This window comes from Dipteris shenzhenensis, chromosome 13, assembly GCF_047967505.1.
Source record: "Dipteris shenzhenensis isolate YYH24624 ecotype China chromosome 13, Dip_SZ_1.0, whole genome shotgun sequence".
In the NCBI taxonomy this organism is placed as follows: domain Eukaryota; kingdom Viridiplantae; phylum Streptophyta; class Polypodiopsida; order Gleicheniales; family Dipteridaceae; genus Dipteris; species Dipteris shenzhenensis.
The window spans coordinates 45,542,005-45,567,878 of record NC_141608.1 but is presented as its reverse complement, the minus strand read 5'-3'; the positions used below and the strand labels follow the sequence as shown (position 1 = coordinate 45,567,878).

Genomic DNA, 25,874 nt, shown 5'->3' with positions numbered 1-25,874 from the left:
GCACAAACACTACCAGATCTGCTGGTACGGTGACCGTACGACAATGTACGGATGACCGTACTGTACGGTCGATGCATGTTGGTGCCACACGTGTGGTACGGAATATCTGTACGCAGTTGTACGGAAGCAGGCACGATGCAAGAGCTGTACGGAAGCAGGTACGATGCATGAGCTATACGGAAGCAGGTACGATGCATGAGCTATACGGAAGCAGGTACGTGACATATGTACGGAATATGGCGCATGGCTGGTACGACGATACACCGTACGGTGCCACACGTGCAGTACAGCCTACGATCTGTACAGCCGTACGATCGACGAGACTGTAGGTGCGAATGGCGATGACGCAGGTACGTGCAGGGTATGGATTCCTTACAATCGTACGGACTGTACGGACATTCGTTTTTCTTGCTTCGAGTTGTATGGACGGGATGTAGCAGCAGGAGCGGCAGTTGGAGCGTGGGATGTAGGCTGGAGCTGAACGAGGAAGGAGTAGGGAGCAGAATCAACCTGCTCTGATACCAAATGTGAGAGATTGGGGAGAGAGAGAGAGAGCAAGAGAGAGTGAGCTAGAGAGCTGAAAGCTTGAGAGCTGAGTTGCAATAGAAGAGTGTAAAAGAGTACAACTGAAAGAGTAGAGATAACGTTTTGTCCTAGTGACAAAACCTTAGTAGTCACTAACCATAGTTAGTGAACTAACTGCGGTTAGGGGAAAAAACCTCTTAAAGAGGGAAAAGTGCCCGTAACTAGCTTATTAAATTACATTAGTTACTGCTGAATTATATCTATAATTCTAACAATAGGGCCCCAATCCCAAGGAACAGGCCGTGCGGACAACACCAACTCCAACAAGGAGGAAAGGTCATCCTCTTCTTTCCCTCCTCGAGGTAGATGGCGTCATCGGAGTCCATCTCCTTCGAGACGTCCACGGAGACGAAGGTATGCAAAGCATAAGGTACCTCTTGGAGATAAGCTCTTCAAGTTTACCAAGTACAAGGGAGAGGACAAGCCCGAGGTCTTACTGGCCTGGATCCGAGACCTCGAGTATTTCTTTGAGGGGGACGAGTACGAAGACAAGGCGAAGATATGGTTTGCCGTCCTGCACATGCAAGACCGTGCTTCACTCTAGTGGGCAGCTATGGTAGCAAGCCCACACCCGGAAGCGCTTCAAGAAGAACTTGATGAGGCACTTCCTGCCTAAGGAGTTTAAGAGAGATACAATGGTGCAGTGGGACATCCTCCGCCAACGCCAAGAAGAGAAAGTCAGTGAGTATGCTGATCGTTTTTGGGAGAAATTCCTTCCTCTTGTGGAGTTTGCTTATAACAACACAATTCATTCCTCCACTGGAAAAGCTCCTTTCGAAATTGTATATGGTAGATCTTTACCAACTCTACTCATGCAAACAAAAGAGAAAATCTTTGCCGCTGATCAATTCGTGGAGGATTATGACTATGCTTATGCCACGGTTCAAGCAGCCATTCAAAAGGCACAGGAGAAACAAAGAGCAGCTGCAAATAAAAGAAGGAGGGCGTTTGCAATGAAAGAAGGCCAATGGGTCTTATTGAAATTTGAGAAAGCCCGGTTAAAAACCAAAGTGGGAAAAAAGCGCATCTACTTCAAGCTATCCTTTCGATATTATGGTCCTTTTCAAGTGTTGCAGGTAATAAATGATGTCTCAGTCCGATTGAGACTTCCAGAGCATTGAAAGATCCACGATGTCTTCCACGTAAGCTTGGTGAAACCCTTCATTGGGGAACCACCTCAAGAGCCCACACTGGACGATGCACCTGAAGTAGAGGACACTGAGATCTTGTTGATCCCAAAGCAAATTATTTTGCATAACTTCACTACGGGACGTCGAGGCACGACTCGCAAGATGTACCTTTTGAAGTTCAGAGGGCTCCCATCCACCGATGCCCAATGGGTGGACAAAGGTACATTTCAGGAGTGTCCTGAAATCCTGGATGCTTACGAGGAAGCATTTCAGTTGCGGACAACCGAATGAAAGACGGAGGGAATGTCATCCTGCTTCAACATGTATCCACTTGCTTGGTACTATTTCTTTTTGTTTTTCAATAGTATGCTTGTTAAGAATAAAATCTTTTCCTACTGTTCAGTTACAGACAATGGGGACTAGGTCTAGCATTTGAGGGTGGACCCCCTTGCTTGGGGTTATGGGCATTAGTGACCCACAAGAGTGATGGCCTCTCTTTGAGAGGGACATCTGAAAACCACACCCCACCTGAGTACCCAAACATGGGACCAATCGAATGCACACATTGCATACCGACCTAGGAACCATTCAAGAGAATGTTCCCTGAGCTTTGGGTGTGGGCCTGGCAGCATGCCAAGAGTAATGGAGATACAAGATAAGACGACAAACAAATGAGCTCAGTATGGCTCAATTATGACCTTAGAGTACGTCAATAGATAGTCCAAGTTGTTAGGAACCCGTGGGTGCGATCAGAATTGAATTCTGACAACTTTGAAATTTTTAGGGTATTTGGGAGTGACACGTGGCAGACTGCCACATGGAATCTGAGCTGGCAGGTCAGTCCACCTGTCCCACACATGTGGCAACATGCATGGCAAGTGGCAAGGCATGCAGGCCAAGTGTTTGACCCCAAATCTGGTAGATTTGGGGCAGGTTGTGCGCTGTCCTCTTTGGGACTGCAGCCCACCAAAAATCTGGGACAAGTGTCCACCTTCCACTCTAAGCCTGTGGGGGGGGCTGAGCCTATAAAAGAAGGCCTCTCCCCTTCATTCCCTACATGAAAATTCGTCACTTTTCTTCTCCCTCCTTTTGGATGATGCAGCAGAACCTCTCGAGCTCCTTGGGTGCAGCCAGCCTCTCCCCAAGCCATTCTCTCACCACAGCAGAACTTTCTCTCTCTACAGCAGCACACTCTCTCTCTACAGTTCCAGCCCCTCCTCTCCAGAAATCTGCCCCCTCTCAGCTCTTCTGGAACAGCAGCAGCATCCTCTCTCCTTCTCCTAGCCTGGAGCAGCCACAGCCCCTTTCTCTCTCCTGCTGCAGTCTTTCTCTCTCTACTGTAGAATTTCTCTCTCTACTGTTCCAGCCCATCCCCCTTGCAGAAATCTGCCTTTCTGTGCACCTCTGGAACAGCAGCAGCTCCTCTCTTACATCCCCTCCCTGGGGATCAGCATTGGCACTCTCTCTCTACAGCTATCACTCCATAAAGGCTTTCTCTCTCTAGCCTATAGGCTGTTTTTCTAAGCTGTTCTCATTCCAGCCCCATTTCCACACTCTCCTCACCCAAGGTAGCTTCAGAGGCATCAAGGACTTCATCTACAAAAGGGTCAAGTCACGAAGGGAGCCTGTATTGTCAAGTTTATCTCATTTACAGCACTATTTCATGTTGTTTCTACTATCTTTCTAGAAACTAGTGCTTGCCTCTAATGTTGGATGTAAGTGGTGATTGTTGCAGGCTTCTTCCTTGTGGATTGGGCAAGCAAAGAGTTGAAACCTAAGCTTGGAGTCCCCCTTTTGTTGTCTACCTTGTACATATGCTCTTGAGTCTTGTATCTAGGTCCTAGGTTTTCACTGAGTTCATCAGTTTGGAAGGTGCATTGCACCTTGGTCTTATATCTCCATTTTCAAGAATAAAGTGAGCCTGGATAAGGGGGGGGGGGCACGTCTTGGCCCCTCAATCATATTGCAATTTCCAATGATGTCACTTTGTGTTTAAGCTGTATAAGTCTTAATTCCAGCTTAATTGCAAACTCTTAAGTTCAAGTATATGTGTTTGGCAACTCGCAATCATTTCATTCAAACACCTCTGCAAAATCCGTTGTCTGAATTGATAGAAAGCACCGAGTAGATTACACAAGTAACAGCAGCCTCTTCTTCATTTTATTCCCCCCATCCTTCCTACATTTCCAATGAACCGTCACTTGGACGGGAACAATTATGGCATCTGAAGGGTAATGATGGAGTCTGTTTTGCAGTCATATGACTTGGCTCATCTCATTTTACTTTAAGGCCCAAGGCCAGATCTGTAGGGGAGGAGGACCTTACCCTGACAATCCAGAAGGAGCAAGAAACCCTGGCACAGTTGTGGGATCGAGTGGATGCCCGTGTACGCTCCTTCATTTTCCTCAATTGCACACCCAAGAGATCAATCACTTAAAACACATGACGCTGGCCAGAGGGATTTGGGCCTCTCTGTACAACAAGGTATCACCCATAAAGAGAGTCTTCTTGGAAGTGAAGATGTGTGTGTTGAATCTTGCAAAGTCTTCAACGATGCGGGAGCACATCAACAAGCTGCAAGCTCTTCAGCAGGAGGTTCTTCAAGCCGGGGAAAGATATCGTCAGAGGACATGCCCATTACCTTGCTGTCTCATCTATAGTCTCAGTACTCAGCTTTCTGTTCCTCTTAGATAACTAATGGGAGACTCAACACCATTAGTTGGGAGGAGAGTGTGTCAATGATCCTGGACTAGTAGGATTGGTTTCAAAATCCCCCACAGAGCGGAGGATCTCAGGCCTTGACCACCCCGTAGTGGAAAGGGCGGAACAACAACAAGGGTAAGTGGAAGTCTTTCCAATCAAAGTCTTCCGAGAAGAGGTCCAACTTGGATCGTTATGCCTTGACGGCTGATCAGACTTTTAACCATTGTGGCCAGAAGGGTCACTAGTGGAGGAAATGTCCTAGCGGAGCCACGAGACGGGTACCAATTCCTCAACTGCAGCAGCAAAGACTCCAACTTTTGTGCACTTGGAGATCATGGACACCGGAGCTTCTTTGAGCAGGGAGGCGCGGTTGGTCTCATTGTTCGAGATTCTCAGGAGACAGGAACCCGACTCCTTCCCAAGAGATGTTACATGGCCTTCGGTGGCAACATAGTTATCTTTATTGGTGACAAGTGCACTATCCCGATTCGAGGAGAGGGTAGGTTGGAGATTATTCCTGATGGCAGAGGGGGGGAGCACACCTCCCAAGTTGTTTATGTCCCATCTCTTGGCTTCCATCTTTTATTAGTGCATAAGGTTTGCGAGAGTTACATGTGGGTGGAGTTTGATGAGCATTCAGTTGCTACCAGGTTGTTTGGGAAGGAGTAGTGGATAACAAAATTTACAAACTCTCAATTCTCTCTCTTCTTACAAGTTATCAGCTCGGTGATTTGTGGCATTTCTGCTATAGCCAATTGAATGCAGATGCGCTGCTGCAAGCTTTCCATGAACACATGGTGGATGGCTTGCAAGATGTTGGTAGCAAGCAGAGTTCTGCATTCGTGGGAAGCAGCATAGCAAGTCCATTGTGGACCTATGCAGACCCCTTTCCTTGGCGGACCCTTGTATCTCATGCTGATTGTGGATGATTGGAGCAGGTTTACATGGCTGTGTTTTCTGCCCCATAAGGACCAAGCCTTTGCTCGCTGCAAGGATTGGTGTGCTTTGATGGAAAAGGAATCTAGATTGGAGGTGAAGACTTTTCAGGATGACAAAGCTGGAGAGTTCTGTTCCAATCCTTTTGTGAGATTCTGTGCCGAGAAGGGCATCAAGCGGGAGCTTGCCAATATAGGGACTCCTTCATAGGATGGAGTAGCTCAAAGAAAGAACCAGACTGTGGTGGAGATGGCAAGGGGCAATGTTGGAGCATTGCAACCTGCCGTCCACTTTGGGAAGAGGTTGCGGCGACGGTCGTCCATGTTCTCAACCGATCTCCAACGATTGTTGTTCCTGATATGACTCCATTTGCTACCAGATGTGTCCTATTCCTGTGTTCTTGGGAGTAGGGAGTGATGCTATGTGCATTGCCTATGTACACATTCCAAAGAAGCCGAGGGGGAAGCTTGACTCCAAGCCGGCTACAAATTATATGACCCGAACAGGAGGGAGGTTCTTGTCAATAGAGGTGTCATCTTTGAAGAGCATGCTCCAGCTTCCACAGCAGAAGAGCCACCGCTTCTTGATGAGCCAGATGACTATGAGGATCAATCCCAGGCTCTTGTTCCTAACACCCTGCCTCAACCAATAGCAGAAGATACTTCCAAGGTTGGAGATGAGCCACCAGCAGGCTCACGGTTTTGTTCGAGTACCAAAGTGGTTGGTGGATACACACTGTGATTCGGGAGTGGCAAAGTATCCTTCCAAGTGGACCATGGAAGATGGGCCTCGAAGATAGCACAGAGTTCGTGACAAAGCTCAATTGGAGGAGCCCTTACACATGAGCTATGCATTGATGTCTCGTATCATTCGAGACAGAGCCTACCTCAGTCAAGGAAGCTCTTTCCTAGGAGCCTTGGAGAAAAACCGTGCAAGTGGAAAAAGAAGCCATAGAGAAGAATGGGACTTGTGAGTTTGTTCTGAGGCCATTCAGACAGTCAGCTGTTGGTGTCAAGTGGGTTCTCAAGGCCACGTATACATCAGATGGGTCCGTTGACAAGCACAAGGCCATACTTGTCACTAAGGGCTATGCTCAACGACCAGGCATCAACTATGAGGACACTTTTGCATTGATGATGGCCATGATTCGAACAATCCTCGCCCTTACCTCTCATCAGCAATGACCAGTGTACCACATGGATGTCAAATCAGCATTTCCTATATGGTGACTTGCAAGAGGAGGGCAGCCTCTAGGCTTTGAGATTGTTTACAGATTGAAGGAGGCCTTGTATGGTCTTTAACAAGCTCCCAGGGCTTGGAACCACAAGATTGATGCCTTCTTTCAAAGGAAAAGTCTCCGGAGATCAGTTGCAAATCCAAACTTGTATGAGGTATGGTCACATTGATTATCCTCTATGTGGATGATCTCATACTGACTGGTAGTCATGTGGAGCACGTAGCCATGACAAAGGTGAGAGGTAGGCTAGGGAGTCAAGAAGTGATACTCAAATGAAGACATAATGAAGGCTTTCATTCATTCATCAAGTATGACATGATAAGTGAAGTACAAGCCTTATATAGGTTACTCAATCACATTAGCACCATGTGCATATGGGATAAGCCCCATAGTGACACGCGGCACTCACACATGACTCACACACATGAACTAGTACTAGAACTCCTAGTACTACACACCAGCACATCACATCACCACACACTCTTTGGCTATGATATCTCCAACAAGGTTGCCTTGTCAAATGAGTTTGAGATGATGGATTTAGGCTTACTCCATTATTTCTTGGGATTGGAGATTTGGCAAATTCAGACGAGGTTCTTTGTTTCTCCGCAACAGTATGTTCATGAGTTGTTGGAGGCCTTTGGGATGGAGAACTGCAAGCTTATTTCAACTTTGATAGACCTGAATACCAAGCTTACTAAACATGATCCTTGTGATCACGTTGCTGCCTCTTTGTATCGAAAGCTTGTCAGTTCATTGATCTAGTTGTTGAACACCAGATTGAGCCTACTATGCGATCCGAGGGAACTATCACTGCCTCTTTCAAGAGGGGCATGGCTTTGGTCTACTCTCCCAATTGATCCACTTCCATGACCAAGTCTACATTGGGCGCTATCTCATCGAGATACGATGACACAGAGAGATGCCACTATGATAGATCAGATAGCAACAGGCACTAACAGCACCATAGGATGTTGAGCCAGACCGATCTCAATGACATGTCACGTATTTCTATGCATTCCAGTCAGCTTCGGGTCACAAAGGGGTGGAGGAGGAGTTAGCAGACATGCCTCAACATAGACAGACGACATAATACTGCCGAGCAAGGGACGCAGAGTCACGCATGACACGGAGAGCGACTAGAGCACACACGGTCGTTGTCCAGCCCATCTCCACCCTCTTTAGAGGAGACTACCCGAGACGAGGCATCACTCTTGATATAACCCATCGGATACAGAGGTCAAGGAGACCACGCCCTCCGCCACAGCAAGAGACCGCTCAACAGATACAGATACCGGTATATCTTTACAGCCCACCATAGAGCCACCACAGTGCCGAGTTTCGGCTACTACTAAGTCTCAGCTTCTCAGCTTTGTTTTGAGATTTTGAGCTATATAGCTATAGCTTAGATTAGCATAGCACTCAGCAAGGGCCCTAGCGCGCCCTTTTGCTTCAGCCCTTTGAAGCTTGTATGAGTTTTCTTTCCATTTGATGTACTTTGTCCCATAGGCCCGTGAGGCCTCCCACGGACGTTAATATATCTTTATTTTCTTTCTTTCTTTCTTTCTTTCTTATTCGATCTGGGTGTTGACGCCAGTCCAGTGGCTCCACCCATCAGTTCGTTTAGTCTCATAGATCCTTTTTGGTCTTCCAAAGACTTTTAATAGACTTTCTTTCTTTCACTCATACTTATAGGTACCCACGGCATGTGTTACATATATATTCTTCTAAGAGTTCCATTTTAGGGGGGCAACTCCTTGTTAACACGAAAATAGAGGCTCAAAATGTTTTGTTTTCCCACATTCTAGAGCTGGTTGGAGCTGAGTAGCTTTCGGTGAAGCTTGGCTTGTACAGAGATCACATCTCTGACGAGGGTTTTATTGATCCTCTTGGATATACCCAGATTCACCTCCCCCATTCGCTGAGGATCTCTATTGGGCAGTTTCAAGTCTCTTCACATCGACTCCACATTGAGACTAGAAGAGCTGAGAGAGTACCCAGGGAGAGGCGCCTATGTGACTTGTGTGAGCTACAGTAGATCGAGTTAGAGGAGCATTTCATTTTCAGATGCCCAGTATACTACGAGATCTAAGGCCACTTTTACTGTCTCTTCAAAGATAGCTTCGAGCTGCTCTCAAGCTTCTGGACCAGAGATGCTTGGCTGCCTTCATCTATAAGGCAATTAGACATCGAAAGCGCATACTCAAATCATAGAGACAAGGAAAGGATGCGCTGATAGACTCTTCTCAAAGCATGATCACAGAGTTTTTCCAACCGGACCACCAAGGTTCTCACCCCATGAGCATCCGACATGGGTGAGACCTGGAGCCAGACACGACACACCTGACAGAGGACAAACACACAGATTATATTTGGGGACATCCCCTCCATGTTCAGGGTTGGGACATGACCAACAAGGGTAGGGTATCCCTAGTACGACATAGAGCCTTTGCCAAGAGGTCATGCCGAGCACCCTCCTCCCTTCTCCCCCTATCTCTCTCCCCTTCTCCTAGTCTATCCCCCTTCTCCAAATCTATCACTACCCCCTTTTCTACATTGGTATCAGAGCTCCGACTTTGGCACCTTTGCTTCCCCTCTCACCATTCACTTCAACTCTTACACAAACGTTAGAACGGTGAATCTTGCCTGAGAGAGAACAACTATGGTCTAGCACGTTGCCTAAGTGGAGAAACCAGTGCTGCATAGCAAACCGGCTTAGATAGTGACGAGTTTTTTCTGAACCAAACAGAAACGAACGAAGAAACCTCCAAAAGTTGTGCACCATGGACAGAAACGAACGAAGAATCCTCCAAAAGCTATGCGCCATGGATAGCCCTCCACTGTGCACCATGGATAGCCAATCCAGCCGATCATTCGCGCGGTCACGGAGCAGACAAGCGCAATATGGATAGCGAGGCCAGCCACCAGCTCCAAAAAGGTGTAGCAGATTCGCCATCACCGTTGCGTGCAGCAGATTCACCATCGCCATCAACCGCCTGTCCCTGCCATGCAGTCCCGCCGCCGTGAGCTTACACCATGAATCCCTTCCTCGTACCAGCACGCACCATGAATCCCAGCCGTCATCGTGAATGTTTGCCTGTGCACTGCCACCGCGACGCCACTTCTGACGGCAACCTTAGACGCAAGTCTAAGGTTCCTAACTAGGGTTAGTCAATAGGTCAAGTTAGGTTTAGTTAGTGGGGTGGGATAGGTTAGTAGTTAGGTCTAGTGAGCTAGGTTAGGTTAGTTGGTCACTTAGGTTAACCTAACTAGGTTCAATTAGTAGGTTAGGTTAGGTTAGACTAAGTCAATGTCTGAATTGTCTTACCAGTCCTTAGGTTAGTAGTCCTAAGTGTCCTAGGTGACTTAGGGGCAAACCCCCCCCCCCCCCCCCAAAAAAAAAAAGAGGCAAAAACTCAGAATTTTCCAGCCTCTTTTAGGGGCTCTCCACATCCCTATTTTGGATCATTCAAGCCCCGCTTTGAAGCTTCTTCAACAACCTTTCTTCCGAGCCTCTCCATCCACATTTTTGTGTGTCCATGCACTATCTCAGGTGCTCATTACGCAAGGTTTTGCTATCCAATTCTCCTTGCCTACATTCAAGCTCCTCTCTCCAGGGCCAGTCACCATGCCACCAAAGCGTGCCCCTCGTGGTATATTGCATGACAGTGATGAGGCTGCTCAGTATGAGCAAGTGCCTACCACAATGGCCGCATCCACTGGTGGTACAGAGGGTCCTTCCACTCAGCCTCTCTCTCCTGTATCCCGGGAAGCGCAAGCAGTGCGGACACAATTTTTGGATGCCCTTTCCTCTATGCTCCAGGGTGCTTTCCGCCAGATAGGACAGGAGTTCAGCCAGCAGCTTACCACAGCCATGGCTATGCAGGATACCGCTCTTGCCCAGATGGGACAGCAGATCACATCTGCCATTGCTATGCAGGATAAGGGTAAGCCGCCCGCACCCCAGCAAGGGGACCACTTAGACAGTCAGCATGTTTTGTCTGCTCCACGCAAGGGTTTTATGGCAAATGCCCGTCGTGCCTATGAGCATCAGTCTTCTGGACCATTGCATGTACCCCAGCATGGGGATTATCTAGACTTGATGATGCATTTTCTGTGCCACAAAGCACCTTCTTGCAGGATGTCGGGCCATCTTTTGGCTCACAGCTTTCTGCATCTATGCAAGCTGAGCTGTCTCTTTTGGGCCGACCCGTTGGTGTGCATCCAATTAGTGCTCCTTTCACAGCACCAGCGAGTATGCCTAGAGCTGGCTTTGGTTTATATGGCAGCCCACACCCTTGGGAGAGAGGTCAGTCCTCTTCTCAGCCTTTTGGTATGTCATCATTTCGGAGAGATGCATTTGGCAGAGAGTCCCAGCCCGAGGTTCATACACCTATCACTCCGCCAACGTATTACGCAGCAGGGGGTTGGTGGTGGGCAACAATCCACTTTTGATGACATGTTGGTAGATTCTTTGCATTCATATAAGGCCCTACCTAAGCCATCAAACTTGAGATGCCCTTCTCCGATTATGTGAACCTCAAGCGTGATGATGCCCGCACTTTTGGGGGTTACACACACAAGATTATGCAGCCAAGGATATCAAGGACAAACTCACAGTGCATAAGCACTCGCACTCCCAATGAGTTGGAGGAGTGGCTCACGAAGCTGGAAGACTATTTCCGCTTCTACCCCAACTCGAGGAGCGCATCATTTTTGCAGGTATGCATATGCATGACTATGCCCACACATGGTAGCGATACATGAGGGATTCGCCTCAGAGACCAACCACTTGGAGGGGTTTCAAAGAATTGATGGTCACTACATTTGTATCCCCACTTGTCTTGGATCAATACTTGGCTGAATTTTATGCCTTGTCAAAGACCGGTACGGTCCAAGAGTACTTGTAGCGCTTTTGGAGGCTTTCCCTATTTGTGCAGGACGTATCTGAAAAGGGAAATCTGCTGCGTTTCATCCATGGGTTAAGTCTTTCTCTCGCTGCAGATGTGAAGGCACATAACCCTCAAACAATTGAGCGTGCAGCCCAATTGGCAGAGGTATATGAGCCCAAATATGCCAGCAAATATAAGATGACAGTGGGCAGCGCATATGGGAATGCAAATGAGGCTGAGAAGAAGCCTAAGGTGAATGATTGGAATGAAAGAAATTCGGCAGCAACACCATTTCCAAGGTTTCCCACAGTTACAGGCAGCAAGATACCATATGCTAAGCCATATAGGTCATTGGATGCTAAGCCAGGAGCTAAGCCAAGTGTTGGACTTGAAAAATCAGAACTTAAACAACACACTAGGGCTATTATGGACAGCAGAAAGAGGGCAAACTTATGCTTTAAGTGTGGTGAGAAGTGGACTCCTGAGCATTGAGAAGTTTGCAAAATCATACAGTGGTACTACAAAACTCAGCATGATTATTGAGATATCGGATGATGAGGAATTGATGGATGCTTGGATGCCACTCATGATGATTGAGAGGGTGCACAAATCATGGAAGAAGCTCCAGATGTTGGAGCCACGAAAGGGGCTGATTTCCCTTTTGACCCCGGTGGTGCTAATGAGCATAATATGCATGGTATACATTCCAATGACACTCAACCCGTATGCGAGGCTGTTGACCTAAAGTCTTTCATGTGGAGCATCAGGTTGCTATGCCTTTTCTTGTGCGAGAGGATGCAAATGGCAATGCTCCTGTGGATGAAGAGGAGATCTATTGGGATGCGTAGCAAGCCATTTATGCTATCTCTTCTCATGCCTTGATGGGTGCCAAAAGTACTGAAACTATCAGATTGAAAGGACAAATTAATGGCAGGACTGTTCACATGCTTGTGGACAGCGGTAGCACTCATAGTTTCATCAATTCTAAGACCTTACAGAAGGTGGGACTGATTGCTACTGAGATTGATCATGGGCTGAGAGTAGAAGTGGCAAATGGACAGCATTTGGTCAGTAAATTTTGTTGCCAAGATGCAAGGATCAAGCTCTCTGAGGATTATGAATTTATTGGGGATCTCTTGGCACTGGATATGGGCCCAATAGATGCTGTCCTGGGCTGCAATTGGCTGAAATCTTTGGGTAAAATCAGCATGGATTTAAATGCACTATCACTCAGCTTTGTCCACAAGGGTAGTACGGTAACATTGCATGGCATTGCCACTCCTAAATTGCAGCTCATTTCAGCAAGGCAGTTAGCCAGAGAGATCAGGAAGGAGCATGCCCTCTACACATTGAATGTGTCAGTATCTCAAGGGGGTAGCATTCCCCATGTTGAGAATTGTGATATGCAGCAATTGCTATCGGAGTTTGCTGATGTGTTTGTTGATATGCAATCCAAATTGCCTCCCAAGAGGGATGTGGATCATGCCATTGTTCTAGAGCCTGGCAGTAAGCCCATAAACAAAGCCCCATACCGTCTTTCTAAGGTTGAGTGGGAGGAAGTGGCAGTACAGGTGCGGGAATTGCTTCTCATAGTACTTCTCTTTTTGCCTCTCCGGTGCTTCTGGTGAAGAAGAAGGATGGATCATACCGCATGTGCATTCATTACAAGGATCTAAATAAGGCCACTATCAAGAACAGGTTTCTAATCCCCAGGATAGATGACCTGTTGGATGAACTCAAGGGTGCTCAATTTTTCACGAAGATAGATTTGAGGTATGGTTACCATCAAATCAGGGTGAAAGAAGGAGATGAGCACAAGACGGCCTTCCGCACAGAACGAGGCTTGTATGAATTCAAGGTGATGCCTTTTGGATTGACTAATGTGTTGGGGTAAAGGCACATTGCCTACCCTTATATTAAAGAATTAAAGTTAGGACACCCTATGACTGTCTTAAGACAGTCATAGGGTAAACCTAATCCTAATAAAACTTAAGTGAGTTTGTGGTGTGGCTCACTCATCTCTTCACACCCGCAATAGTGTGTCTCTCTCACACTTACTCTCTCTTGCTCCCCTTTCAACTCTACTTCCCCCTCTCAACTGGTATCAGAGCCTAACCTCTCTTCACTCCCTAGCCTACCCTTCCTTCCTAGCCCACCCTCAACTGCACCCACCGTACGGACAGATCCGTACGGCTGTACGGCGTCCGTACAACCGTACGGACGGAGCTCGAGCAGCGAACTGTGGTGCAGGGCGGCATCGCGAAGACAGTACGGCGGCGCAGGCTGCAGGGCGGCATCGCGAAGGCAGTACGGCGGCGCAGGCTGCAGGGCGGCAGCGCATTGCGAAGGCAGGGTGTGGGGCAGTGCTGCGGGGCAGCAAATCAAGGCGTGGTCACGGGCGCAGTTCGGGCGCGGGCTTTTTTGCATAGCAGCTGCTAGCTGCTAGCTTGCGCAGGGTGCGCAGGATCAGCCTGTGCACAGCACTAGGCTGTGCGGGACCAGAGCGCGCAGCGCGCACACTCAAGTACGGATTTTTGCACAGCAGGGAGATACACCATCTCGATTCATCCGGGATCTGAGTCCGTGTTTTTTTTTTGGGTGATCTTATCAAAGGGCTTTTGCCTAGATGTGTTTGCAGTCTATGCTTTGAGGCAGTGTGTAGCCAGGGAGCACACATTTGCTTTATTTCCGCAGTGCATTTGGTGACATTTGTTGCAGATCACATTCTTTGTACACACTCTGAAAATCTCAGTTGAGCCACGCTTGGTCAGGGCGCATCGAGTTTACTCGGTCCCTAACTGCCCATCGTTGACAGTGCTCAAAAGATTTTCTTCTGGGTGTTTGTACTTTGTGGTTTGTGTTGTTACTGAGTACACAGAGGCAGTTTATGCTTTGCACATTGTCAGGTACAAGAGTCAGAGAGATTTTCATTTTGCACTTGATTCAGGTGTCAGATCAAGGGGCTTTTGCCCAGACTTTGTTTGACAGCACTTTAGTTACCTACAGAGATCTTCAGATGCATTTTCTCCCCTTGGTATAAGGGTGATTGCTTGGGATTTATCCCATTTACTGTTGCAGGTTTTGTGACAGGCTGAAGGATCATTTACTGTTTTTTGGGTGTTTGTCAAGTGGTTTCTGCAATTTAACTCAGTGCAAGACCTCATCTGAGGTGGGAGAAGTGATCAGTACAGTCAGTACAGCAGTGTTTACAGCAGTCTGAGTGGTTGTGTCAGATAATTATGCACTGTTAAGCTCTTGTTGAGCAGCAGCAGCAGTCTGAAATTACTGTTTTTATGCCTCTTTAAGCTCAGAACAGTTTGTCAGAAGGTACAGTACTTGCAGGGACATTTACTGTTTTGCTGCAGATTTTACTGACAGTAAAAACAGCACTTTTGAGAGTGCTACTGGCTCTTGAATAGAGCAGACTTTTCTGAGAAATCAGAACTTTATTATTCAGTCTTTTTACTTCCAGGGAGTCAGGTACTTTCCTCATCTGATATGGCATCAGGAGGAGGTGATTCTTCAATTCTGAACATAAAGAAACTGGAAGGAGCACATAACTATGCATTATGGGCAGAACAGTGCTTGAATGTTCTTCTGTTAAAGAAGATTGCTAAGCCCATAAGGGTAAAGGGTGTCAAGCCATCTGATATGGCAGCTGATGATTGGGAAGAGCTTGATTTGTCTGCGAGGGCAGCTATTATGCTCACTATTTCAGACACTCTTGTGTTCAATGTACAGGCTGAAAAGACCTCTTATGGTCTATGGCAGAGACTAGAGGAATTGTATGCCCAAAAGAGCTCAGCCAGTAAAGTTTATTGGCTGAAGAAGCTGGTCGATCTTCGCATGAAGGAAGGTACAGCTATGACCTCACACTTGAGTGAGTTTAATGCTATCTTTACACAGCTGATTGCACAGGGGTTGAATCTTGATGAGGAGTTCAAGGCCACTTTCTTGTTGTGTACCCTCCCTGAGAGTTGGGACACTTTCAAGACCACCCTGTCTAATTCGAATATTACTCTTATGTATGCTGATGTAGAGAGCTCTCTTCTTATGGAGGAGATGAGCAGGAAGAATAATGCGGGCAGCAAGTCTTCAAATGCTTTGCAGGTACAGGATAGAGGCAGGACTCAGCAGAAGGGGAAATCTGCTAGTAAGTCCAAATCCCGCAGTCAGTCCCGTGGCAAAAAGGACATTGAATGCTTTTATTGTGGCAAGAAGGGACATGTGAAGTCGAAGTGCTTCAAGTTCATACGGGATCAGAAAGCCAAGAAGGCTGAATCACAGGATACAGGAAATGCAAGCAAAGGCAAAGGCAAGGCCACGCTAGTTGAGTTAGATGCAGTGAATGTTGCAGCAGAGGACAGTGACAGTGACATACATGATGTTTTATGCTCTTCTGCTGTAATAGCACATGCTGTGGTTATTGATGGCCATGACATGCACACCTGGCTCTTAGATTCAGGTGCCTCTTTTCATGTTACACCTCACAGGGAGTGGTTTACTTCCTATACAGGTACTCATGGAGTTGTTCATCTTGGGAACAACTATGCATGTCAGATTGCAGGGATTGGCAGTATTCAGATAGTATTTCCTGATGGACAGTCATTTATGCTTGATGGTGTTCGCCATGTGCCGGAAATCAAGAAAAATCTGATTAGCACTGGCTTATTGGATGACAGTGGTTACCACACCACATTTGGGGATTCCAAATGGGTGATTACTGATGGCCAGACAGTAGTGGCTGAGGGTTTTAAGAGTGATACCTTGTACCCTCTTTATGTTTCCAGCGTGGGTAATCATGTTGTTGCCATAACCGAGCTGCCAAAGGTTTCATTGTGGCATAGCCGGTTGGGACACATGTCTGTTAAAGGAATGAAAGAACTGTCACGTTTGGGTTATCTGCCGTCTCTTTCATTTTCAAATTTGCCTACTTGTGATCATTGTATTTTTGGCAAGCATTCTGTGACTCCTCATAAAAGGAGAACTCCCCAGAATAGAGCACCACTTGATCTAGTGCACACTGATTTGTGTGAGATGCCACAGTTATCACTAGGGGGTGCCAAATATTTTATTACTTTCATTGATGATGCTACACGTAAGGTGTGGGTCTATTTCTTGAAGCATAAGGGAGATGCCCTAAATGCTTTCAAGAGGTTTGTCGCTCAGGTTGAAAATCGGACAGGTCGTAGGCTGAAATGCCTCAGATCCGATAATGGGGGTGAGTATGTGTCACATGCTTTTGTGCAGTTTTGCCAAGCTAAGGGCATCAAACAGGAACTCACAGCCCCTCATAATGCATCTCAAAATGGTGCAAGTGAGCGGATGAATCGAACTGTTCAGGAAAAGGTTCGATGTATGTTGTCTTATGCTGCATTACCCCATGGCTTTTGGGCAGAAGCCGTGCAAACAGCAGTTCACATTATTAACAGGTCACCAAATAAGGCTTTGGAATTGAAAGTGCCAGAGGAGGTGTGGTCTGGCAAGCCACCCTCATATAAACACTTACGGGTATTTGGCTGCGAGTGCTTTGCTCATGTACGCAAAGATCTCCGCACCAAACTGGATCCAAAGTCTATCAGATGCATCTTTATGGGATATGGTGATGAAGGTGAAATGGGGTACAGATTATGGGATCCCGTTAAACGGAAGATTATACGCAGCAATGATGTCATCTTTAAAGAAGATTGTGTACACAAGGAACCCGTGCAACCTGTGGAATACAGGCGGGTTATTTATGATGATGTTGGACAGCAAAGAATGCCTATATATATGCAGCAGCAGGCTGCTGCAGATCACCCTGTTCAAGAGGGTATACAGGCTGAAAATCAGCCACAAAATTTTGCCAATGATGCACCATTGGATGTGCCAACAGATGGGGCTGTAGTACAGCCAGATATAGTGGTACAGCCACCCGTCATGCATGATGAACAGGCTGGACAGCAGCTTAATCCGGAACAGTTTGTTAGGAGGAGCACCCGTGCACAACGGCCTCCTTCCAGGTTTGTTCCAGGAGCCAATAATGTGGCTGATTTTATCATGCTGACAGATTGTGGTGAGCCTTCCAGCTTCAAGGAAGCTATGGGAAGAACAGAAAAAAGGAAGTGGGAGAAAGCCATGCAGTCTGAAATGGACTCCCTACTTCAGAATGATACATGGGACTTGGTGCAATTACCTGCAGGCAGAAAGGTTTTGCCATGCAAGTGGGTTTACAAAGTCAAAGTGGATTCAAATGCTTTACCTCGGTATAAGGCCAGATTGGTTGCCAAGGGATTTAAGCAGGAGAAGGGCATTGATTTTGATGAGATTTTTTCCCCTGTAGTCAAGATGACTACTTTAAGAGCAGTGTTAGCTCTTGTTGCTCATGATGACATGGAATTATGTCAGATGGATGTGAAGACAGCTTTTCTTCACGGAGATCTCCATGATGAGATCTATATGAGTCAGCCAGAGGGATATGCTGTTAAAGGGAAAGGGCAGCTTGTGTGTAAGCTCAAAAGGAGCTTGTATGGACTCAAGCAGGCACCAAGAGAATGGTACAAAAAGTTTGATGCCTTCATGCAGTCCCAAGGGTATCATCGGTGTGAGACCGATCATTGCTTGTACACCAAACGGGCAAAGGATGGCAGTTTCATGCTACTCATTCTATATGTGGATGACATGCTTATTGCCAGTAAATCTCAGCATGAGATTAGTGCTTTGAAGAAACACCTGCATAAGTCTTTTGACATGAAAGACTTGGGTGATGCAAATCATATTCTTGGCATGCGTATTACTCGTGACAGGTCCAAGGGACTTTTGTTTCTGTCACAGAAAGAGTATATTGACAAAGTACTGCAGAGGTTTAAAATGGAGGGGGGGAAGTCCATTAGTACCCCGTTGCCTCCACATTTAAAACTCAGCAGTAAGGACAGCCCCAGATCAGATGATGATAAGGCTGAAATGGCCAAGGTTCCGTATGCATCTGCAGTTGGATCTTTGATGTATGCCATGGTTGCCACTCGTCCGGATATTGCTTTTGCGGTGGGAGTCATCAGCAGGTATATGGCAAATCCAGGCAAGCGGCATTGGGAAGCAGTGAAAGGTGTCTTGAGGTATCTCAAAGGTACTAAAGACTTGTGCATATGCTATGGTAGGCAGGATGCATTGGTGCATGGTTTTACAGATTCAGACTATGCAGGGAATGCAGATAACCGGAAGTCTACTACCGGTTATATTTTTACATTTGCAGGAGGTGCTATATCATGGGTGTCTCGGTTGCAGAAATGCGTTGCACTATCAACCACAGAAGCTGAATATGTTGCAGCCACTGAGGCTTGCAAGGAAGCAATATGGCTTACTCGGCTGGTGGAAGATTTGGGCATTACAGGAGATATGCCAGTTCTGCATTGTGATAGTCAGAGTGCTATCATGTTGGCAAAGAATCCGGTCTTTCATCAGAAGACCAAGCACATAGAAGTGAAATATCATTTCATCAGGGAGGTACTGGAAGACAAGCGTCTTGAGCTTGTGAAAGTACATACTGATGATAATCCTGCAGATTTGCTCACTAAGAGCTTGCCTACAGAGCGGTTTGCACATTGCCGCCACATCATGGGATTAGGATGAGACCATTCTTACTTTATGGTCTTGTATACAGTAACTGTATATTGCTGTATTTTTATTCTTTTCTCCCCTTTAGGCACATTGGCCTTTAGGTGGGAGGTTGTTGGGGTAAAGGCACATTGCCTACCCTTATATTAAAGAATTAAAGTTAGGACACCCTATGACTGTCTTAAGACAGTCATAGGGTAAACCTAATCCTAATAAAACTTAAGTGAGTTTGTGGTGTGGCTCACTCATCTCTTCACACCCGCAATAGTGTGTCTCTCTCACACTTACTCTCTCTTGCTCCCCTTTCAACTCTACTTCCCCCTCTCATAATGCACAGACCACCTTCTAGGCATTGATGAACAAAATATTACAGCCACTTCTTTTCAGATGCGTGCTGGTTTTCTTTGATGATATCCTCATTTACAGCAAGCATAGACAAGAGCACATTAAGCATGTGAAGCAAGTGCTGGAAATTTTGAGGATGCATCAGCTTTATGCAAAAGCCAACAAATGCACTTTTATGGCAAAGGAGGTTGAGTACCTAGGGCATATTGTGAGTAGACGTGGCAATCGGGTGGATCCTACAAAGGTGAAATGCATCGAAGATTGGCCACAACCACAAAATCCCACCCAGTTGAGAGGATTTTTAGGTCTTGCTTCCTTCTACAGACGCTTTATTCGCAAATTTGCCAAGAGGGCAGCTCCTTTTACTGACCTCTTGAAGAAGGATGCTTTTGGGTGGTCAAGGGAAGCACAACGCAGCTTTGAAGACCTGAACTTTGCTCTCACTCATGCACCTGTCTTGGTATGCCCTGATTTTTCGCGTCCTTTCATTGTGGAGGCAGATGCCAGTGGCAAAGGATTGGGGGCTGTTCTGAGGCAGGAACACGGGGTACTAGCCTTTTAAAGCAGGAAGTTTGATGCCAAAGAACTCAATTTCCATGTTTATGATCAAGAGATGCTGGCTATCTTGCATGGCACCACTAACTGTACGGAAGTAAAATTAAAGTGAAAACAGATCATAGGACACTCAGATTCTTCCTCACCCAGCCAAATTTGTCATATAAGCAGAAGAGGTGGTTGGCTGCAGTCCAATCCTATGATTTTGACATTGAGTACAGAAAAGGAAAGGAAAATGTGGTTGCAGATGCCTTGTCCAAGATGCAGGCTTGCAATTTGTCTGCTATCTCTACCATATATCAGGAGTGGATTCATGGCATTCAGGAAGACTATATGCAGAATTCTAAAGCAGCCCTCATATTTTCAGATTTACAGAAGCCTTCTAGTCAGGGTCATCCGGATTTCAAATTGCATAATGGGCTGTTGTGGTGCCAAGACAGGATTTATTTAGTGCCAGACTCAAAATACCGCCGGCTGGTTTTGCAAGAAATGCACTCCTCTCCCATGGCTGGACATCCAGGTATCACTAAAACGTATGAAAAAATCAAGCAAAGCTTTACCTAGGAAGGCATGTGGAGAGATGTGGTTAAATACGTGGCTGAATGCTTGCCTTGCCAACAGAATAAAGTGGACAGCAAGTTACCCATAGGCCTCTTGCAGCCATTACCCATTCCAGAGAGCAAATGGGTGCACATAGCAATGGATTTCACCACAGGATTGAGAGAGGGGATGGGACAGCATCTTTGTTGTGGTGGATAGAATGACAAAACAGGCCCATTTCATACCCACTAAGACCCAGTATTCAGGATTGCAGGTTGCTTGGCAATTCATTGAACATGTCTTCAAGCATCACGGTTTCCCTCAGGAAATTGTCAGTGATAGAGATGCAAAGTTTAAGGGTCACTTTTGGCAGGAGATATTTACAGCAGTGGGTATTTTACTCACACCTAGTACTGCTTACCATCCTGAGACTGATGGACAGGTGAACAAATGGGTGGAGAAGTCTTGGGATAAATGGTTGTCACTAGCTGAATTTTGCTACAACAATACCAAGCATCTCTCCATTGGCATGAGCCCTTTGAGGCAATGTACGGATGCAAGGTCGGGATGCCTTCTTCAATTGGTGACATGGCTGTGAAAAATCAGCAAGCACGGAATGACTTGGAGAGTACAAAAAGGAATATGCAGGATGCCCAAGCCAAGCAGAAGAAATATGCGGATGAACACAAGAGATATTTGTCTTTCAAAGAGGGAGATTATGTGCATTTGTGTCTCCATAAGAACCGTTATGCCTCGCTGAAAGGTAATACCAACACAAAGCTTGCTCATAGGTATTACGGTCCTTACAGGATCATCCGCAAGGTTGGAGAGGTAGCATATCAGTTGGAGCTACCCAGTACCTCCAAGATCCATGATGTTTTCCATGTATCTTTGTTGAAACCACATGTTGGACAACATGTCCATGTTCTTCCAGAGTTGCCACCTATGAATGAAGAGGGCCACATCCTCTATGTCCCGAAGCGCATCGTGGGTTTCAAAGACCATATACTCCGGAACAAGGCCTACGTAGAGTATCTTATCAAGTGGCGGGGACTCCCTGAGGATGGAAATTCATGGCAGAAAGAAAGCATTGTCCAGGATCACCCCTATCTCCTACCGGATTGATTAGTAGTTGCTGTTTGCTGCACTTTTGGACAGCCAAGCTGTGAAATTTTGAGGGCAAAATTCTATGGGAAGAGATGGCTGTAATGAAGGGGAAAAAGGGGCCAAGTTAGAGGTCCTTTAGGTGGAAAATGTGTAGGGACTATATAAGTCTCCATCCACTCCCTACTATGTACTTTTTGATGTGACATCTAATCCTATCTACTCTCCCTTCCTCCTTCCTACCTACACTCACTCACTCTCTCTCTCTTCCCTACCCCCTCTCAATCTCTCCCTCTCTTTCCTACCTCATCCTCTCTCTCCTACCCCTTCTCCTCCCTTCTCCCCCTATCTCTCTCCCCTTCTGCCAATCTATTCCCCTTCCCCAAATCTGTCCCTACCCCCTTTTCTACACACGGTAATTGCCAATTCATGGCAACATCATCCTTAGGTACACAGCCGCTCAAGACTAGCATGCTGACCTTCTAATACTAGGGCAACCACAAATGTTAAACAGACCAAAAGGCGAAGCACCAGCTAAGAAATCCTTCAACAACACTCAAAAGTTGCCGATAACAAATAGGTTTTTCCCTCATTGCAAGCACCCCCTCCATCAACTTCTCTTGGAGTTAGGCCCATGGAGGGTTCAAATAGGGCAGATGCTAGAGCACGTACAAACTCTTGTCCTTCCTACATTATGGCTCCCCCTCAAGAATCCTCCCTCCTAGCCCAATGCTTGCCATTTGGATCCTTCTCAAGGTGCCATGTGTCCTTAAAATGGACCCTCACTAAAGCCCTCTCAAGGGCATTCCATTTGCACCTTTTAAATAATTCCTAGGCCTAGGAATATAGCCCTCTTGGTTACCCCCTTATACTGTGCTATTAGTTTAGAATGTTGGCATTCCCTTCCCCTTCAGAAATGTTTATGTCCCTTGACAAAAACAAAATTGGAAACTTATTCTGAAGATTGCTTACCCTAAACTCTCTTCAGGCCTACCTTTCTTAACCACACGTTTTTTATATATTGTCTCTTGTTCTTTTTTCTCATCTATCTAAAATTTTTCCCTATTCATGTGGTAAGGATGCAAGTTCAACTAGGATTTCATTTCCAATGAGACTGTCATTATCTCCTAATTTTCTGTTGAGCCTTACTTACATTCTGGTAAGGCTAATATGTAAGCAACTTCTCCAATCCTCTTTACGAATGGTTCGCAATACCTTTGGGCATTCACCTATCTTTAGAGTTTCTAAAGATTCTAGCACCATAAGAATTTCTCTTTTTTTCCAAACTCCAACTTTCTATGGTGTGGGTTTGCATAACTTCTTGTTCTATCTTGAACATTTCCAATGCTATCCTTAGCTACCTTAAGCATTTGCTTCATATCTCTAAGCAAGTACTTGGCTGCTTGAATCTCCTGTTTTTCGAGTGCTACTACAATTCGGGCTCTAGCTTGAATCCATACATCACCTTGAATGGACTAAAGCTTGTGGTTGAATGTTTGGCACTATTATATGCAAATTATAATATGGGAAAATACTGTTCCCACTTAGCATCATAGCAACATACAATTGTAGAAACTCATGCACACAAACATTCAAACAAAAAAATGTCACATTGCAGTATAGCACATAACAATTAGAATTGATGTGCAAGGGCTAGCAAAACCTAGTAACAGAAACACTTTGCAGGCAAAACCAGCAGAGTTATCAAATACCTCCCAAGAAGCTCTTGAAGCTCCATGTTGTAGGCTGTCGACTCCTCCAAAGTCTGAAGTTCAGCTACTCTTCTGGCTGCAGCAATCCCTTGCCAATCCCTGGACACACCTTCTGAGGGAGCACCTCTGTTCACTGCACTCCTCCCTCTTGAGGGCAGAATCACCTGTTGATTCACCACTGCTCTCCTATTCTGAGCTTGGCCGTGAACATTTGAACGTTCCACACCAGACCTGTTGTTAGCTTGACCCCGCAAAACAGTTTCAAGCCTGAAACGGACGCCTTCCCTGAGAAACATAAAATTTAAAAAGCCAGCTAAGGTGTCCTCCAATGGGTTTTTCTGAACATGTAGCGTATAATAATGCATTCACATGTAACAAGCATGTCTAAATTGCTTTACAAGGGAGTAACAACAAATCATTCCTTCCGATGTCTTTAAATTTGCAATTATTCTTCTCAAGAGAACATGTACTACCTCAGACCGGTAACAGCCCTCCGCTGTCTTAACTGCCCTAGCTCTCCTGCTGCCAACGAAGGAGGCCGTTCTTCTTCACTAGCAGCTCCAGTGCGTAAGAATCTTCCTCGCAGAAGGGACTGCAAACAGTAGCGGGATAGAAATTGCTTTTATAGCAAAGCCTCAAGAAAAGTAAGCCAAGGGGCATCAATGCTTAAACTCAAATAGAAAGGACCACTGCAAAGAAAAGACCTGCAGGCGGTTTCGATGAGCGAAGTCAGAAACTGCACGGTGTTCCAATAAATGCTGAAGTTCTCTTTGTCTCTCACTTTCTATTCTCATCAACAAATCTAGAATAACTTGTCGATCACGAAATCTTCGTTCATCTCTGCTCAGCATCCTCTCAGGACTCTCATCCAAATCTTCAGAGCCTGTGCTTTCCTGTGCCATTTGCCTCTCTCTTGCTTGCCCACGCGTGATGCCTGTTTGCAGCCCTTGCCTCCTTGAAGATGCTCCTCTCCCATCCCACACATCAACTCTTTGTTCATTAGTGACTCGAACCCACTCCCGAGCAAGTTCACGCACTCTCTCTCGCTCATTCTCATCCAACCAAGCAGCTCTGTTCTGAGTCTGCCCAACTGTAGACATACTTCCTTGCATCCCACTATCTGTCATCAATCGTTGTACTATCTGTCTAACATGTTCTCTTTCACCATCCCCAATTTGAGAAGAGTGCATTTCGGATCCTTGTGAGTTGTCGAGCATATCATTCCTCAGTTCTGTTTCACTGTCTTCCCAAGCTCTGTACTCTGGATCCCCTGATCCCAACGAAATTTCTGTCTGTTCACCTTGTCTTGTTTCGTGCGAGTCTATGCCTCCTTCAGCATTGACTCCTTCCACCATTACATCTGCTCCTCGAACATCATCCTGATTCACAGAGTTCCCCATATTCTCTGGAAAGTTTCCATTTTCCATTCGTAATGTCATCCTGTCTTCAAAATCATTTCTTGCCCTCTCAGCTCGTCGTTCTTCCTCAAGTTCCCTCCACATCTGCACCATAGACGATGCCCTTCTGCGAGGCCGTTCACTCCCATCACCTGTGGAGTCAGACCTCCCAGGGGACTCTCTTAAAAAGGAGGCATCTAGAGTAGATACTGTATGGAGACCAGCAAGAGCAAGGAGCTCAGCCTCCCGAGCTTGTCTCTCCATTGTTGTGATCATTTCTTGAGCATGCTGTGCAGCCCAGATGCTGAGAATTCTAGAACGGGGCTGTTCCTGTGGAGGGGAATGATCTGCAAGGCTGCCATCCCCCTCTCCTTGTCCCTGTGCAAGCTGAGTATTATTCTCTTCTTCATCATCACTTTGTTCGTTGTCTAAGATATGGTGTGTGCTGCAAAATGCGGATTCACTTGCCTGAAACATTTGCACTTCTGGATGATGTGATTGGACATCCTCCCTGTGTAAGGTACCAGGATAATGATGGAGGTTGTGATCATTATCGTGCAATAAATGGTGGTTGTCGCTTGCATCACCTTGCATAGAGTTAAAAGAGGAGGGACGGGACATCACATTGCTACTGCCACTGCTGCTGATCCCAGGATCATGAGCAGAACTACACGAGGCAAGCGCCATGCAAGTATTCAGATGATCACGCACCAGCTCTTCCAGTCCTCGCCTGAATTCTGCGTCAGCATTCGTTACCGTATGTGATTCCATAAGCTGATTCACCTCCTGTTTCTGCTGCAACTGCTGCAAGTGCAGTACAGTTGCTATTCTCTCGTCCATATCCTCTGTTGTTTCATGTCCACTCACGCCACTTGTTACAGACCCTTCGCAAACATCCACTTGATCCGCCATATGTCTGAGGAAGCGTAATTCACCAAATCAGATACCAGTTAAACCTTCTTGCTACTAGTTGGTGGTAGGTGGTTCCACAGATCCAGATAGACAAAAAGAATACCTCGCGAAAGGATACTTAGTGAAGGCGCTCAACAGCACTAATTTTCACGTTCAATCACAAGATTTTCTTATTTGACCAGGACGGATGTCCTGCAGTTCATAATTTCCCCTTTTCTAAGGGTGGCTGATAC

The 25,874-nt window shown here is 46.2% G+C and overlaps 1 protein-coding gene across 6 annotated transcripts in view; it reads right to left on the bottom strand.

The window, feature by feature from the left end:
• LOC147895466 (uncharacterized) overlaps positions 1 to 25,874 on the bottom strand; it is a 40,564-nt gene that overhangs the window by 14,072 nt on the left and 618 nt on the right. For 5 of the 6 annotated variants that reach the window (XM_087383361.1, XM_087383363.1, XM_087383365.1 and 2 more), the window contains exons 2-5: positions 25,745 to 25,874; positions 24,037 to 25,645; positions 23,806 to 23,924; positions 23,333 to 23,617 (exon numbers count right to left, since the gene is read on the bottom strand). The exon at positions 25,745 to 25,874 is cut by the window's right edge and continues 25 nt beyond it. In XM_087383361.1, coding sequence (XP_087239487.1) covers positions 23,333 to 23,617; positions 23,806 to 23,924; positions 24,037 to 25,641 — 2,009 coding nt within the window. In that variant the 5' untranslated portion in view covers positions 25,642 to 25,645; positions 25,745 to 25,874. The other variant, XM_087383362.1, reaches the window with a different exon arrangement.